The sequence below is a fragment of the Rhinopithecus bieti genome, unplaced genomic scaffold (assembly GCF_001698545.2).
Source record: "Rhinopithecus bieti isolate Rb0 unplaced genomic scaffold, ASM169854v2 scaffold_18921, whole genome shotgun sequence".
Taxonomy (NCBI): Eukaryota; Metazoa; Chordata; class Mammalia; order Primates; family Cercopithecidae; genus Rhinopithecus; species Rhinopithecus bieti.
Genome location: NW_016810178.1, coordinates 3,512,757 through 3,530,337, shown reverse-complemented (window position 1 = coordinate 3,530,337; position 17,581 = coordinate 3,512,757). Strand labels below are relative to the sequence as shown.

At 35.0% G+C, this 17,581-nt stretch overlaps 1 protein-coding gene across 2 annotated transcripts in view; it reads right to left on the bottom strand.

Annotated features, from left to right (window-relative positions):
* Window positions 1–2,332: 2,332 nt before the first annotated feature.
* Window positions 2,333–17,581, bottom strand: part of NUDCD1 (NudC domain containing 1) — a 93,119-nt gene continuing 77,870 nt past the window's right edge. Inside the window, exons 9-11 of one of the 2 annotated variants that reach the window (XM_017891524.1) lie at window positions 15,459–15,467; window positions 7,034–7,193; window positions 2,333–4,724 (exon numbers count right to left, since the gene is read on the bottom strand). In XM_017891524.1, coding sequence (XP_017747013.1) covers window positions 4,432–4,724; window positions 7,034–7,193; window positions 15,459–15,467 — 462 coding nt within the window. In that variant the 3' untranslated portion in view covers window positions 2,333–4,431. The remainder of the gene's footprint in view (window positions 4,725–7,033; window positions 7,194–15,458; window positions 15,468–17,581) is intronic. The other variant, XM_017891525.1, reaches the window with a different exon arrangement.

The following is a 17,581-nucleotide window of genomic DNA, read 5'->3' as shown; positions in this document are numbered from 1 at the left end:
ACATTCCAAACAGCAGTGTTCGAGAGCTCCATTTGTTCCATATGTTTGCCAACATCTGGTATGGTCAGTCTTCAATTAAAGGATTTCAACAGCTATGTAGTGATATCGCATTGTGCTTTCAATCTGCACATTCCCAGTGACTAATAACGTTGAGTGCCTTTTCACATGCTTACTTGCCATTCATCTTGTGTGCTGTATCTGTTCAATATTTTGGCCCAATAAAAAATTTATGTATTTGATTATTTTATTATTGAGTTCTCAGGGTTCTTTATACATTCTGGATACTAGTCCTTTATCAAATAGTGATTTGTAAATGCTTTCTCCAAGTCTGTGGCTTTTCACTGTCACAACACTGCCTTTCTAAGAACATAATTTCTTAATTTTGATGAAGTATGATTTATCAGTTTTCTCTTTTGGTGTCACATGCAAGAAATCTTTGCCTAACCCAGCCTTACAAAATTTTTCCTTTATGTTATCTGCTAGAAGTTTCACAGTTTCAGGTTTTACATTTAGGTCCATGATCCATTTTAAGTGAATTCTGATACAAGGCTGTGTTAGTTTCCTATGGCTGCTGTAATGAAATTACCACAAATTTGGTGGTAATGCATTCTGTCACAGTTCTGAGGCCAGAAGACCAAACTCAAGGTGTCAGCAGGGCCATTCGCCATCCAGAGGCTCTGAGGGAGAGCCTATTCCTTGCTTCTTCCAGCTTCTGGTGGCTGCCAGCATGCTCTAGCATTCCTCGGCTTGTGGCCTTTTAAACTCCATTTTCACATAAGCTTCTTCTCCTCTTTGTGCTTGTAACTGCACTCTGCCTCTCTCTTATAAGGGACACAGATTTAGGGTCCACCCCAGATAATTCAGGAAAATTTTTCCATGTAAAGATCCTCATTGTAATCACTTCTGCAAAGACTCTTTGTCTTCATAAGGTTATATTTTTATGTTCCAGGGACTGAAACTGGATATCTTTGGGTGGCCACTATTTAGGCTATCATAAAGGCAAAAATGAATACCCAACTGTTTTTGCTCCACTTGTTGAAAAGATATCTTTTCTCCATCAAATTATCTCTGCATTTTGTATTACCTCTTCATTGAAATATCTCTGACTAAAATTAACTGACCATATGTGTCTGAGTCTCTAACCGGACTCTTTATTCTGATCTATGGATCTATTTGTCAAAATTGGTGCCAATACCACATTGTCTTGATTACTGTAGCTTTACTGACCATCTTTCTTTTCTTTTCTGTGAATTAACTGTTCATCTTTTGTCTGCTTTCCTTTTGTATAATTTGTTTGCTTTTTTATTAAATGATAGTTCTTTGTTCTAGATTTTAATATTCATGTATTATGCATGAGTCATATATCTTTTCTCAGTCTGTTGCTTTATCTTTTACCAAAAGTAGGTCATAAAGAAATTTCACATTTTGTAATGATCAAATTCATCGATCCTTTCTCTTATATTTCTGCCTTCTGGATCTTAAGAAGCCTTCTCAACCTTGAGAATATAGATATTTTCTTCTTGTAAGTATAGGATGATTAAATGTTTGTCTATTTTGTTTACTAATGCAATGATGCTACCTCTTTTTACTGCTTCATGATATATCTTGATATCTGGTTGGGTACCTTTTACCTTGGCTCTTCTTGTGCATTTATTCTTTCTTACCAATTCTAGAAGGTCTTCCTTCTCTTTGTTTTATTGCTTCTATACTTCCATCATTAGGCCTATTTTTTTTTTTTTTTTTACCAGCTCAACTATTATTACCTGTTCAGTAAGACACACTTACTACTAAGAAGTAACTAGAATATTCTTCCAGTAATAATAAGTGATGAGTAAAAGTTTTGCCTTCTTATATGACTTGCCATACATAAACTTACCATTTGTTCTTTCCTATAGTTAATAACACAAAATGTTTGAAATTCCTGTGTAATGATAGTTTAACTTGTTCTGTACAGTCATTCCCCTTTTATGTAGAAATGTGATGAATGTACTTTAAGAATATTTTTTTTTAACACTGTTAACCATTCCTAATTTCTTGACACTGATTCTTTCTTCTAACTCTTCCCATTGGCAACTCCTCTACCTGACTCTTGTGGGTAGTCTCCAAGGTTCCAGCTTTGGTCAGACTTCTTTAGCAGGAAAGCAGCCACACTCTATGCTACCCTCTCCTCTTTTTTTCCCTAAAAAGAAATTTTACCTGAAAATAATTAGAATGTAAATTGTCTCTTTATCCTTAGTAATACATTATCCTTAATACTGAAAAAATCATGCTAAGGTAAATAGTTGATGCTTAAATGTGTTAAAAGAGCAAATATTGTTAAATGACTCTTATATGCAAAACACATAAAATACTACTTTATTACTATCATACACATTTTATAAATTCCTATTTATAACATGATAAAATCAACAAAATACAAGGTACTACATTCTTAGCACTTGTAGTATATACCTCAATGTTCTAAGTATATGTACCTTAGAACATTGTTTAAGCTGAGTTAAATGTTTATGTAATCCCTGAAGCATTTCAAGAAAATAGCTTGAAATCACTGCTCTAGGCCTATTCATCTTTTAAAATACGTCAACATGCAACAATATTTAGGATTAATTATCCTGAGAGCTTTCAATTCAACATTAATCATGCAAAAAAATCACATGCACAAAGAATATTGATTACTAATATTTGCAATATATACATAGTCATGGTTAATTAAGCACCACATTTTATTATACATTTTCTTACATTCCCTAAGAAGATATTTATTATCTCTGGGGAAAATTTTAGAGAAAATTTAGATCTACTTTCCCATAATAAAGATTTTTAATAATTCACTATTTAAATGGTCTTTTGTTTCATGAAGTTTTACAACAATACTAAAAAGTTCTGGAAATATTACTGTTTGGTTTTTGGTTACTATACAGTTTTCTATGTCTATGATCTCATGACGTTTGGTACCTAGTCTCTCTTTCCTAATACTAATAGAGTACTATTAGGACTCCAATTGTCAATACCAGTCCTCAGGACCTTTCCTAACTTTTTACCTAGCACCCCAATACTCTCTAGGAAACTGCATTCTGACAAACGGTTTAGAACATGTATGTAATCCTCATCTCTTCTCCTCCTCTCTGTCTCTCAAACATTCATTCATTAAAATTTAGTTGAGTCAAATACTTGCCCAGACAGGCAAAAGGTATGTTAGCAACAAATATTTTCTATCTTATATTTCTTATCTTAATCTTCTGCCTCTTAAATTAAGGTCTTAACTTCCTTACTAAAATATAAAATCCAACTGGAGGTTTATATAAGATACATATCTTGAAATGTTATAAAAAGTAATAAAATTTTCCAGGTACATACCTACTAAAACAAACCTGGAAAGATAAGTTTGAAAAAACAAAATTTGTGGCAAAAAAGTGTAACATATAAACAGGATTATTTTGTTTAAATTGTTAGAAAAATAAAGAGAGCTACAAGAATAAATTATAATTTGTCCTTGTGTGGTAGATTGGTCCATCAATGGCCCTCAATGAATCATACCACCCGCTATCTGCCAGCTTGTGTAGTCCCCTCATACTGATTCTAGACTTGGCCATGTGATTTGCTTTGTTCAAGGGAACATTAGTAAATATGATAGATGTACAGGATCCATAAGCTCTTGCATATTGGAGCTTGCTCTCTTAGGATGTTTTCTCTACTATGGAAAGAACACCCGTCTAGCCTACTGGAGGCTGAGAGGCCCTGTAGAGCAGAGACAGCCAACTCACTGAATTGTGAAAAATAATAAATGTCCTTATTTTAAACCACTGAGTTTTGGTGTGGTTTGTTTCACAGTGATGGATAATGTGAAATCTTATCTCTCTCTGTCTATGTCTGTGGCAGAGCAACTGGCTGAAAGTTACATAAAGCTATACTTAATTTGAAAATAACAATTGAGGTCTCTCAGTAAACTTAAAAAATATTAGGCCTGCTGTCCTCTAACATTTCTCCCTCCATGTAGACTCAGTTATTCAATCCATTTAAATACATATGTACAATACTCAACACTTAACTATTATCCTGTACATTTTATAGGTATAGACTGTAGCAACTTATCAATGAACAGAGTACACAATAAATATTTTATTTTAAACACTGAATTGTACATCTTTCATATAAAACATGAGATTCTAGCCTATTTTAAAAGCATACTTGCTAGTACTATCTTTACCTTTTTTTTTTTACAGAAGCCAATGTTCTCTAAATCTGCAGTTTCATTCCATAGCTTTAGAGAATCATAATCTCTTGAATATATTTCCAATGTTATTTAAAAAATAAAAAATCATACAAGATATATTTAGCACATTAAAACTTAAGAGGTTATAGTATATTGTCCAGACCTCCAGGTACCACTGAAAACTTTTCCAGTACAAAGAAGCCAATATGTTAGAATAATTAATTCTCTGTACTGACTTTTATTAAAAAGAGGTTTCTGGTAGTAAGAACAAATAATCTCTCATTTGTTGCCTGAAATCCTAAAATAGGATCATTGGTTTCCAGGCTTGCTACTTGCTGCTTAGCAACCTGTCCTACCTGCCTGCCTTCCTTTCTGTTGTAAAGTACAGTGGACATGGGAGCAGGCTGACGATAGATGAATACTCGACGAAGGCACTCACAAAGGGCTGCATAGGAGTAATTTGGAGCACAGGCAAAAAATTTTTTGTCTCTCTTTGATGCTTGGACATAGCCTGCCAAGAATATGAGACAAACAAAAGAAAAACTATATATTAAACAGAAGGGGAAAAATCATGATTTAACATTTAATATTTTGCAATGTTTATTACAAACTAAAATGCCCAAGTAAAATAAGGTATATAATTCTGAATCATTAATGATTAACCACAATCAGTCTCTCCCAACTGGTACAAAAATAAAACTTTAATTCTTAAGGAACAAAACAGAGACGGCTTTCTCTCTTCAAGAAAAGCATAATATAGTTTCATTTAATTTCCATGAATTCGAACACTAAAATTCTAAAATCTAAAACACTAAATACATGACAAAATACCTTTAAGTGCCAATTTAATATTTAGCTTCATGAATTACGGATATGGCATCACAGAATCATTTTTTTCCTCTTAAATAAATTGGAAAATGTGTATAGGATACCATCATAAAGTTATTTTAGGTTTCTGTTCATAATGTATCCCTGAATGTAGTAGTATTCATGATGCATTCTCTTATTATCCCTAAAATGTTAGTGATATTTTTACATAACAATACCAACACTGTAACCGGATTTTGTTGTACTTTCAGCCCCCAGAAGTAGAATGTTGACCACTATAACCTAAAAAATAATTTCAAGTCTCTAAACTGAAAAAATCTTTAATCTTAATTCATGTACACATTTAAAAGTATCTTTTGGATTAAAATAACATTTATGTTCCGAAATATAAATTATGATTTTCAGATTGTGACATGGTTAGCACATGTTAGGTATTTAAGATCATGTAAAATAAAAATATAGGCCGGGCGCGGTGGCTCACGCCTGTAATCCCAGCACTTTGGGAGGCCGAGGCGGGCGGATCATAAGGTCAGGAAATCAAGACCATCCTGGCTAACATGGTGAAACCCCGTCTCTACTAAGAATACAAAAAAAATTAGCTGGGCGTGGTGGCGGGCACCTCTAGTCCCAGCTACTCCGGAGGCTGAGGCAGGAGAATGGTGTGAACCCGGTGGCGGAGCTTGCAGTGAGCGAAGATCGCGCCACTACACTCCAGCCTGGGCGACAGAGCGAGACTCCGTCTCAAAAAATAAAATAAAATAAAAAAAAACACTAATTAAAATTGAGATCTCATCAAACAATGAATAAGCAAAGGAACTACTGAGCACATGCAGATCAATACTGTTTTTAATTAAGCAGGGTTTGAAGTGGGAAAAGTGAAGATTTAGATACCTATTTAAATAGTTTAAAGTAGCTATCCAGGCTAACCTTGACAGAATAATGTATATATTTCAAGAGTACATATCTAATGTAACGTTGATTTAACTTAGAATTAAGCATAGACTTCCTCTATAATAGGGGATCTGGGGATACAAATAGAAGATCTGAGCATCTAAAGATAATATGACAGAGCTTTCTTCTGACTAAAGTATAGATAATTAAAAAATAGCATTATAGTAGGGAGGCTAAAAATTATATGGTTAAATTAGTCAACCAAACTTTGTACTTCAGGTCATAAAAATCCATTTGGTGTCTGAACCAGTTTAGCAGCCTATATTATTAACTATAAGGGATAATTAATAAATTTCTTCTACTATTAGGGTTGTGCATATCTAGCCATCAAAATACATACTTTCACTTCTTGCTGCCAGTTTAAAATAACCTTTCAATAAAGCAATAACTGTGGCTAATTCACATAAAAAATTTCTGTCACACAATGCTAATGCATTTTGACAGAAAATCAATGATTGCATACATCTACAATTAAGTAGTTTAAACATTTTCAAGTCCTAATTTTAAAACTGATTGTTTTCCTTTTATCCTACCAAATAAATTTAATTTCTGCTTATCATCACTTTCCATAAGTGTTTTCATTATAATGGCTCTCCTTTGTCTTAATTTTGACAAAAGATGTCTCCTAATGGGCATTACACCTTAGGGGAATTCTATGATGTTTTTGAAGATTACTCTGAAGAAACTTGAATACAAGTTCCATGTAGGGTATTACCAAGCTCCTTGTTCAGACTCCAGTATTATATGGCTTACAGAAATAGAAAAAGCAAATGACTTATTAGAATAATTCAAATGGTTAGATAACCACTTTCATTTCTATTCTGTGTTGATCTTCTGTATAAGCATAAAAACAGATTAGTCTAAATGTTCCAACAGTGCTAACACTCATCCACTAGTACAAGAAAACAAATCATAGCACAAATCAATCTAAATGTAATCAGGACAGCTCAAATTAAAAAGAAAAAAAAACGAAATGAACTTTAAATGAATGATGACTGTAGTTTTGATTTCATGGAAAATGTCAAAGAGTTTGCTTTATACCTAAAGCATTGAAAGTTGCGATGTGCTCCCACATATCATCTTGTTTGCTGGAGTGTGGTTGCCAGAGTAGGGCATCAACATCATGGCGTAAACAGAAGCAGGGCATTTCTTTAGGATCCACTATGACAGAGAAAAGGTACTGGTTGCTTCCAAGATTCACCTAAAAAGTGATTTAAAAAAAAATTTTTTTACCCAACAACACATTAATAATACAACAATAACAATGGCAGAAGCTGACAGCCAGCATTAAGTGTCAGCAACTGTTTCATACTTTTTATATACTTAATCTGAATGACTCCTCATAATATCCCTGAGATAAATTTGCTACTGTTATGTTCATTTTAAAGCTGAGGAAAGTGATGCACAAGGCATTTAGGTAACTTGTTGATGGTCAGCCTGGCAATAAGTCATGGAGCTGAAATTTGGATCCAGAGTCTAATATGTTCTTAATCACCATGCGATATACTACTTCTTACCTGTTAGTAAATAGTTTAAAACATGATATAAAGCAGGGGTCCCCAGCCACTGAGCCTCAGACTGGCACCAGTCAGTGGCCTTTTAGGAACTGGGCCACACAGCAGGAAATGAGCAGCAGGCAAGGGAGCATTACAGCCTGAGTCCCACCTCCTGTCAGATCAGCAGCAGAATTAGATTCTCATAGCAGCGTGAACACTATTGTGAAATGCACATGCAAGGGATCTAGGCTGCGTGCTCCTTATGAGAATCTAACTAATACCTGATGATCTGAGGTGGAACAGTTTCATCCTGAAACCATCCACCAAGCTCCCACAGGCCCATGGAAAAACTGTCTTCCACAAAACTGGTCCCTGGTGGCAAAAAGGTTGGGGATTGCTGATATAAAGCACCAATTTTATAAGCAGACTATTTTTAAACCATAGAATATACACATGAAGTTTACTAATGCTAACTTGTAATAATCACTAGGAATAATGACACTATCAGAATTTATGAGCACACTCTACATGCCAGGCATGTTATAAATATTAATCTTCTCAACAACACACAAGGCTATTATTATCTTCATTTAAGGGATGAAAGAACAGGCTTGGAGAGCTTGAGTAACTTGTCCTAGGCTAAAGAGAAATATCACAATGCTGGAATTCACACTCACATCTGTTTATAAATTATTTACTTTAACATATTGCTTAATTAAGGTATCAATGTCAATATGTCAATAATGTCAACATTTGTTATTGTAACACATCAATAATTGTTATTGCAATATTGATGCCTACAGAAATTCATTTTAATACAAAATTATCAAATTGAAACTTACTGAATTTCATTTATAGAAATACTTTTTCTAAATGAAGATATGTTGTAAGGATAGTCTTCTTTATGAGAAATGTTATTATCAGAGTGGAAAATATGAAACAGAATACCAACGAAAATCATATCAAATGTAGAAAATATAAAATACGCACAGTATTTAATAAATACTGAATTGATTCTAGGAGTTTGTAAGCGTACTGGAGAACAGTAAAATGTTGGGTTAAAGTAAAAGTGGAGACCTGACCTGAATTCAATAGGGAAAGCTGTGAAGTGGCTCTCCAGCAAGAAGACCTATTATTGGTAAAGCTGTGACAACACAAGCTACTAATCACAGGAGAATACAGTGTCAGAGCAACCCACCTTCTGCTCCCCCAGCAACGCCAGGGAAATAGGGCTTTTGAGTAGAGCCAGTGCTAGCTCTCTACAAAATAAGGGGAGAAGGCCAGCACACAGAGACCACAGACTATTTCTTTTCTTTCCTTACACCTGATGATCAGTGGATAGATGAGGTTTATTTTCAGAGTCACCACTACCTAACTGGCCTTTTGTTATTATAAGGTTTGATGGACCTTACACTGCTTCAGCTGTCTTCCCTGCACCCCAACTCTGACAGTCTTTTTTTTTTTTTAACCAAGGGCTTTCACAGAAGAAAAATAACAGCTAAAATAAAAGTTGAAATAATATTTTTACAAAAACACATCTACTTTCATGAGCCAAGTGCCTAAAGAATGTACTGAATATTATGAGGATTGATATAATTGAATGATCTCTGGTCCATCCATACTTGAACAGACAGCAGTGAGAAAAGAACAGAGAACCTTGAGCCACCAAGTGAAAGTTGACCACCAAGAGAGATCAATCATGAAAATAAGAGGATGAGAATGAAGGTAGGTGCCTTATTATGAGTCCCTTACTCTGACTTAGATGTTTGTTCACTTCAGCAGCCACTTCCTTTACACATATTTCCATTATGGCGATTGTGTCAAGTGATGTTAATTATGAAACTAGCAATTTCATATAGTTTGTCTTTGCCATACCTTTGACATGGCATTCTGTTTGGACTCCTTGTATTTTTTAACCTGATAAGATTCCCACTTACCCTCTAAGACTCAATTCAACCATCAGTTGCTCCCAGAATTCTCCCACTCTCATGGTTATATGAGCCGCTTGAATTCTGAGAACCTCAGCATCATGTATGTAACTCCTATCAAATTACTTATCAGATTAATATTTTTACATACCACCTGTGGCAGGCTGAATAATGTCCTCCAAAGATGTCCACATCTAAACCCCTTGGAACCTGTGAATAAGTTACCTATGGCAAAAGGGACTTTGTAGATGTGATTAAGTTCAAGGTCCTGGGATGGAGAGATTATCCTGGAATATGTGGGTGGGCTCAATGTATTAGAAAGCGTTCTTAGAGAGGGAGGAGGGCCACAGACACAGAAGGTGAGATAACAACAAAATCAAGGGGATACACAGAGATTATAAGATGATATACTGCTGGTTTTGAAGATGGAGGATGGGGCCATAAGCCAAGTAATGGAGGCAGCCTCCAGAAGTTAGAAAAGCCAAGGAAATGGGTTCTTCCCTAGAGCCTCCAGAATGAATGTAGTCCCTACAAATCATTTTAGGACTTCTGACCTCCCAAACTGTAAGAGAATAAATCTGTGTTGTTTTCAACCACTAAACTTGTAGCAATTTGTTGCAGCAACATCAGCAACCTAACATACCACCCATCTCACAACGCTAATTCTTCTTGAGAACTTAGAAGTCTGCCTTTTTTTCTCCATATTGTAGAGAAAATTTTTTAATGAATGTTATGTGAAAAGTGATTATTTTTGTAATATATTCACCAAGGCTAATCTATCTTTAGATTTGGGACTTATCTATTTTATAGTTAGAATAATTGGCTGAAGATTCTGTAAGGCAAAAATCTCATAATTAGGTTCTTAACCTAACGGAGGGTAATTAGGGTCAAGAGCTTCTAGACTTAGTATATAGTTCTCTGTGTCTTTTAGTTCTCACTTACAGAAATCTTAGTTTCTCAAAATTTCCCCTATACCTTTCCAATGTTTGAAAAAAAAAAAGTCCAAATTGCCTTAAATGGCATTTTGAAAGCTTTTCAACAACTGACCCCAGCATACTTTTCAATATTCACTATTACTTTCCTTAAAACATAACATTTAGGAAAACTGGATCGCAATTTACAAAACTGTCTCCCTTATTTCCCCATTCCTTGATTCATGTTTTTTTTAACCCGTTGCATATCCTGTCCATTATATACGTTATGCCATATGCGAATGGCATCTTCTCCTCCAAGTTTTCCCTAATGGCAATAAAAAGAAATCATGTATTGCAACTAGTTATTTATACCTTTCCCATAGAGTCTGTCTCTTCATTTCACTTATATGCTCTTTGAGGATGATAGCTATCACTTTGGGTAGGATATTTAAACCATTTTATTCACCCTATAAATACGGTAATACTACTACTCACTTCACAATTGTTATGATGAGTAAACAATATATTTCAAAGCTTGGCACTTAGAAAGAACTTAATAAGTGTTCATGTTGATTATTACCTGTCTAGGAAAGCCCTTAATAAGTATTAATGTTAATTATTACCCTTCCAGCATTCTTAAAATATTTTGTTTTGTATATTAATGGCATTTCAAATTTTAAGAATGAGATGAGTAACACTAACAGGAAAGCATAGCAGCTTTCAAGCAATATTCCTGTACCTTACAGTTCTTATACAATTTTATGTCTCAGAAATGTGTAAACAGCTATAAAAATAACATACAGTTATTCTGACTTAATCCCAGCATACTGGAGACAAATTTCTATACTCTTGCACCATTTCAAAAATGAGAAATACAGAATTCATTGTTCTACTTGTCATTTTGTCATATAAACTCTATTTTTATCAGTGGTTACAAATGTATGCTTATTGCTTTCAATTTTGTAACTTCCTATAATGCATATATTCCTCAGTAAATGGATCTGCCTCTCAAAAGGGACAAAGTTATGGTTCAAATAAGATTTGGATTTTTAACATATACTCAAAACCAAGCACCTTAAAGTTTAAAATCCAAAGTAAACAAACTAGTCAATTTTTTGATGGCGGTAACTACATATAATTTACAGTAAGACACAAGAATCCCATTAAAAAATGAGATATGTAAAGAATTGTTTTGGTTTTTTTTTGTTTTGAGATGGGGTCTCACTCTATCACCCAGGCTGGTGTCCAGTGGCACATTCATGGCTCACAGTAGCCTTGACCTCCTGGGCTCAAGCAATCCTCCACCCCCAGCCTCCTGAGTAGCTGGGACTATAGGCACACACCACCATGCCCAGGTAATTTTTTATTTTTATTTTTTTGTAGAGATGAGAGGTCTTACTATGTTGCCCAGGTTGGTCCTGAACTCAACTCAAGCACTTCTCCTGCCTCAGCCTCCCAAACTGCTAGTATTACAGTGTGAGCCACTGGTACCTGGCAAGAATTGCTGAATTCTTTACTTCTTTCTGTATGTAGTAAGAGACTATGTGATACTCACTTTACTTAATAAATTCTAGCTTCCCTATTTTTTACTTCAAAACTGAGTATTTCATACAGCTAAATAAAATAAAGATTATGCCACTGCCAGATGTTTGCTACTTCTTAAGTTGGACAGATGCCACAAAAGGAAAACAAGCTTACATTTCCGTTCAAAGAGTCCAAGCTAAGAGTGGATAAAGAAACTAAACATGAGCATTATTTTAAGACAATGCCTAAAAGGTATTTGGCTTCATTTTTTTCATGGTGGTATTAGAATCTCTTGATAACTGTTTATGCCTTTCACTACTATTTCCTGCCTCATTGCCTACCCGGGACTCCTAGCATGATGCTTAATAGGAGTACTGCGAGCAGACATCTTGGCCTGTTCCCAGTTGTTGCAGAAGCCTTCCGTCTTTTACCATGAAGTATGGTGTTAACTCCTGGGTTTCTGATGAGGCAGTTTCTTTCAATTCCTAGTTTGCAGAGCATTTTTATCATAAACAAACGATTTTTTTTTCATATTCTTTTCCTGCAACTACTGGGATGATCAAATATTTTTCTTCAGTCTGTTGATATGGTGAATTATACTGATTGATATTTGAATAACAAAATCAGCTTTGAGTTCCCAGAATAAACCCTACCTGGTCATAATGTAACTTTCCTTTTTACTTATTGATGGATTTATTAAGAATTTTTGTGTCTGTATTCATGGAGGATATTAGTTTTTTTTTCTTCCTGTTTTCACATCTTTTAATGTCTTTGGTATCAGGGTAATGCTAGTCTCATAAAATAAGTTGGAAAGTGTTCGTTTCTAACTTTCTAGAAGTCTGTAGAGAATTGGTATTGTTTCTTCATTTGGTAAAATAAACCAGAGAAGCCATCTGGGGCTGGAGATTTCTTTGTTGGAAAGTTTTTAAAAATAAATTTAATCTTCTTCAACAGATATGACTAATAAGGTCTCACCTCTTTTTTTTTTGAGACGGAGTCTTGCTGTGTCGCCCAGGCTGGAGTGCAGTGGCACAATCTCAGCTCACTGCAACCTCCGCCTCCCAGGTTCAAGCAATTCTCTGCCTCAGCCTCCTGAGTAGCTGGGATTACAGGTGCCCACCACTATGCCTGGCTAATTTTTGTATTTTTAGTAGAGACGGGGTTTCACCATGTTGGCCAGGCTGGCTGGTCTTGAACCCCAGATCTCATGATCCACCCACTTCGGCCTCCCCTGGGATTACAGGCATGAGCCACCGCACCTGGCTAGGTCTCAACTATTTCTTAAGTGAACTTCAGTAATTTTGCAGTTTAAAAAATTTGTTCCATATAAATTGTCAAATACATGGAAATGCAGTTGTTCGTAAGACTTCATGGGTTACACTTTAGTGTCTTTAGGATCTCTATTGACGTTCTAAGTGCTATTCCTGATATTGATACTTTGTGTTTTCGTTTTCCTCAGTCTGGCTAGAGACTTATCAATCTTGATCTCTTCAGAGGACTAGCTTTTAGTTTATTAGTTTTCTCTATTATTTCCTGCTTTCAATTTAACTGGTTCCCACTTTTATCCTTACAGTGTCCTTCCTTCTGCTTGCTTTAGATTTAGTTTGCTCTTCTTTTCCTAGTTTCTTAATGTGAAAGCTTAAACTACTAAATTGGGGCACTTTTTTTGTTTTCTAGTATAATATGTAATGCTGTAAATATCCCCCTAAGCTTTAGCTGTACTCCACGTGTGCCATCACGTTTCATCTTCATTCAATACAAAATATGTTTTAACTTTCTTTTTGAGTTCCACTATAATTCATAGGTTACTCAGTTTTGCTTGAGTACTTTCCTCAATGGTATTGTTCCACCCCAAGCTTTAGGCCTTCACTGTGCATGTTCACCTCAGAGAGAGTCTATGCTCTTACTCCCTCTCTAGTGGTAGGCTGTGGTTACTTGTTGCTTGATGTGCTTCCTAGCCTGATGGTGAGGGGGATGTGGGTTGGGGAGTCAAGGAAAAGCATTCTCTGCTGTCTGGTTCAGCCTCAGTACTCTGAGACCTCAGTTTCAGGGTTTGAGCTTTTTCAGTGATACTCCCCTCTCCTAGTGGTAGGAGACTTCTAATAACCAGGATGATTTTCTGCCCCTCCTCAAGGCATAGAGATGGTGTTTTGAGGTTTTTCTTTATCTTTTCCTCTAGCTGCAATGGGTCTTCTTCTGAACCCTTGGCAAGCTAAGATTTGATGCTCTTCCCTCAGCAGCTTAGGTTGCTGATACGTACAAAAAACAGTGCAGGCAAGACTTCATACTTTTCCCACAGCAGAGAACACTCCCCTCTAATCCAATTGTGAACCAGCAAGATAGCTTTCTCTAATGTCCTTCCCTGTTTCAGTCTTTTTTGTTAGCACCTGGTCAAGGTCCATAAAGAAGATCCTGTAAGTGTGAGCAACATCCCTTATGTATGTGAATGCCAGGTGACTGTTACGGGTCACACCACGTCTCTGGCAACCTGTTAGTTGAATCCTTCTTACCCACTTACATGGCAGTCCTCCCATCTCCCTCCAATGTTCAGGTGAACCAGTGACCCTATCTCATCCCTCTTTGACGGCACTTACTTTTCCTTAGATTTTAAGCTGTTGGCTGCCCTGTAAGCTCAGCTTTCTGATGAGTCTTTAAAAAGTTATGATTTCATAGATAATCCAGCATTATTTTATTACAATGGACATGACAATCTTTCCAACTTTCTACATTCTAGGCAAAAGCAGGAATTTCCTTGATCACTATTTATTAACTTGCCTAAAACGCCTAGGATTTCAACTTATAATCAACAGACTGGTGACAATTCAATGTCTACAAGAGGTTCCAAATATACAAGTAGCCAACCCATGTACTATAGGAACCCACTTCCCTGGTTTCTGCTAACAGAATCAAGGGTTGGCATCTAATCTACAGTTAACCATTTTTAATCCACCGATTTATAAAATGGTTATGATGAAGTGTTTTCTCATACTGGATGGTGGTTACCCAAAACAATAAAGTGCTCTTGATCAGGAAGTTTAAATACCAAAAAATAAACAATTCAAGCTAAGAAGACAGGCAGACAACACAGCTAGGGAGTACAGTAAGCAGAAACCATGATAAGATGTAGAAAGGAAGGGAGTGATCAATAAGTAGAAGTATGCTCAGCAGAAGCAAATGCAGAAGATGGCAATGTGATCATAATGGCACAGAACTGACTTAGAGAACAAGTTGATTATCAAGAGGCAAGTAGATCGCCTGTTCATCAGAACTTGTGCTATTTTCTAAACAATGTTTCACATTTCCTTTAGGCCTGACTTGCCAGTGCTTTGTTTCCAAAATGACCTTAGCTATCCATGAGATCTGAAGAGATTGTTTCCACTGTTCCTCATAGGCTCCATACATGCTCACATTGTGACTTGAGATAACCAAAGGCTTTCTCTGTTGCCTGCAACCTCTACAAGTTTAGGTAACAGGAATTCTTCCAAAACAATAGCAAAGTACAGTTAAGATTAAAAAGTAAAGAGACTAAAATAACTACTTTTGCTAAGTGAATTAAGTGAATTAAAATGAAGTGTGATAAAAAGCACAATTAAAGTATACTTACTGTATAATCCTATAGACAGAAAATACCAATATGAGAAAAAGAAAAAACATATGAAGAACAAAAAGATATTGCATCATAATTTGAAGTGGATAAAACAGGGGAAGTAAAACATTATCCATTATCTAGCATGGGCCATTACCTGGAAGAAAAAAGTACAAGATGTTCAGAAGGTTCCTGAGTCAAGAACAGGTGAAACAAAACTCATTTTTCACTAGGGAACTATATATTCTGACTGTGAACAAAATTCCATCGAGTTTACAACTTGGTAGCCAAGAGCAAAACAGGACAGCAAATAAGAAAGAAAACGATGGTTGCTTTGGGTACATGCACTGCCAGAGGTGAAATGAAGCAGCCAATAGCTTATGAGCAGTGGAAACAAACACAAAAGACATTTTTTTAAATGAAGTAGGCAAAGACTCCCATTTAATTCAAATACCTCTAATGGTAATACAATAGAAATACACAGTGTGGTAATTAATGTTCATCCTGATGATATGTAACCACCAACAAAATGTTACTTTCTCTTCAGAATGCTTTATGTAAGATGTTGGACAAAAAATACATTTTAGTAAGATTTCAAGGGGAAAAGAAGGCTTCAAATATTTTTGGTATTTGAACGGAAAAAAATAACTTATTTAGGCAATTTACTCATTTGGAAAATTCATTTCTTGTTAATACCAACTAAATATCTTACTGCATGAAAAGAAAACAGCTCTGAACGCCATAAATCCTTTGGGCAATAAAATATACTTCCACATTTCTTCTCTTACGTCTACTATAGAAAAGGTCATATTTACCTTTGAATTACCTTTGTAGTCTTTGAATGAAGACTACAATTAGAGTAAAATATTCTCTAGGGAAAATCTGACATGTATTTCAAATAGTCAATTCATTGTCTTATTATTCTCTTTGTAGAACACTTAGCAACTAAAGACTTCTGAAGATTAAATGTCAAAGTGAAGACATTTAGATGACTTTTAATCACTTCTAATACCAAATTAAATTAAAAAATAATATTAATAAAAATGTTTTATCGACTCAGAAATAAAGTGTGTATTAGGATACCAGATTGAAACTTTAATTTCAAATTCATATTCTGTACATAGAATTGTTAGAATTATTTACTGTGTTCTTACTATGCATGAAGTATTTAGCTGATCTGTATTTACTACCTTATTTAATCTTCGTTACCTGAGAATTAAGAATATGATCCCATTTAACAGAAGAAGAAACTCAAACTTGAGAGGTTCAGAGATTTAAGTCAAGAAGCTAACAACTGGTAGCTAGAATTTAAATTCAGATGTATTTCCAAACTCATGTTCTTCACCACCACCTGCATGTTCTCACAAAGTCCATTTTAAAGTGACTATTAACCACCAGAGTGTGTGTCCCTGGGTAGGCACTAGTTCAGATGTGGTAACTCACATACTATAAATATGCTTATAGTCTAGTTTCGTCAGTTAAGCTGTATAGATAAGTTTTCTGTGTGTTTTGTGTATAAAAATTGATGTCTAAAAAAATATGGAAAAGAAGTCTTATAAAATCCTGGGTTGAATTTTTTTGTTTGAACACCCATTAAATTACCTATATACTTAAGTATCTCTTTACCTTGACTAGAGACTGAAGCATAGGAAGATGTCAGATCTTAGCTAAGTGGTATAAAATACAATTGGTGGAAATGCACTTAAATTTCTACTTTAAAAGCCACAATAACTATTACTTAGAAATATTTTTACCTTGACTAGAGACTGAAGCATAGGAAGATGTCAGATCTTAGCTAAGTGGTATAAAATACAATTGGTGGAAATGCACTTTAATTTCTACTTTAAAAAGCCACAATAACTATTACTTAGAAATATTTTTACCTTGACTAGAGACTGAAGCATAGGAAGATGTCAGATCTTAGCTAAGTGGTATAAAATACAATTGGTGGAAATGCACTTTAATTTCTACTTTAAAAAGCCACAATAACTATTACTTAGAAATATTTTTACCTTGACTAGAGACTGAAGCATAGGAAGATGTCAGATCTTAGCTAAGTGGTATAAAATACAATTGGTGGAAATGCACTTTAATTTCTACTTTAAAAAGCCACAATAACTATTACTTAGAAATATTTTTAC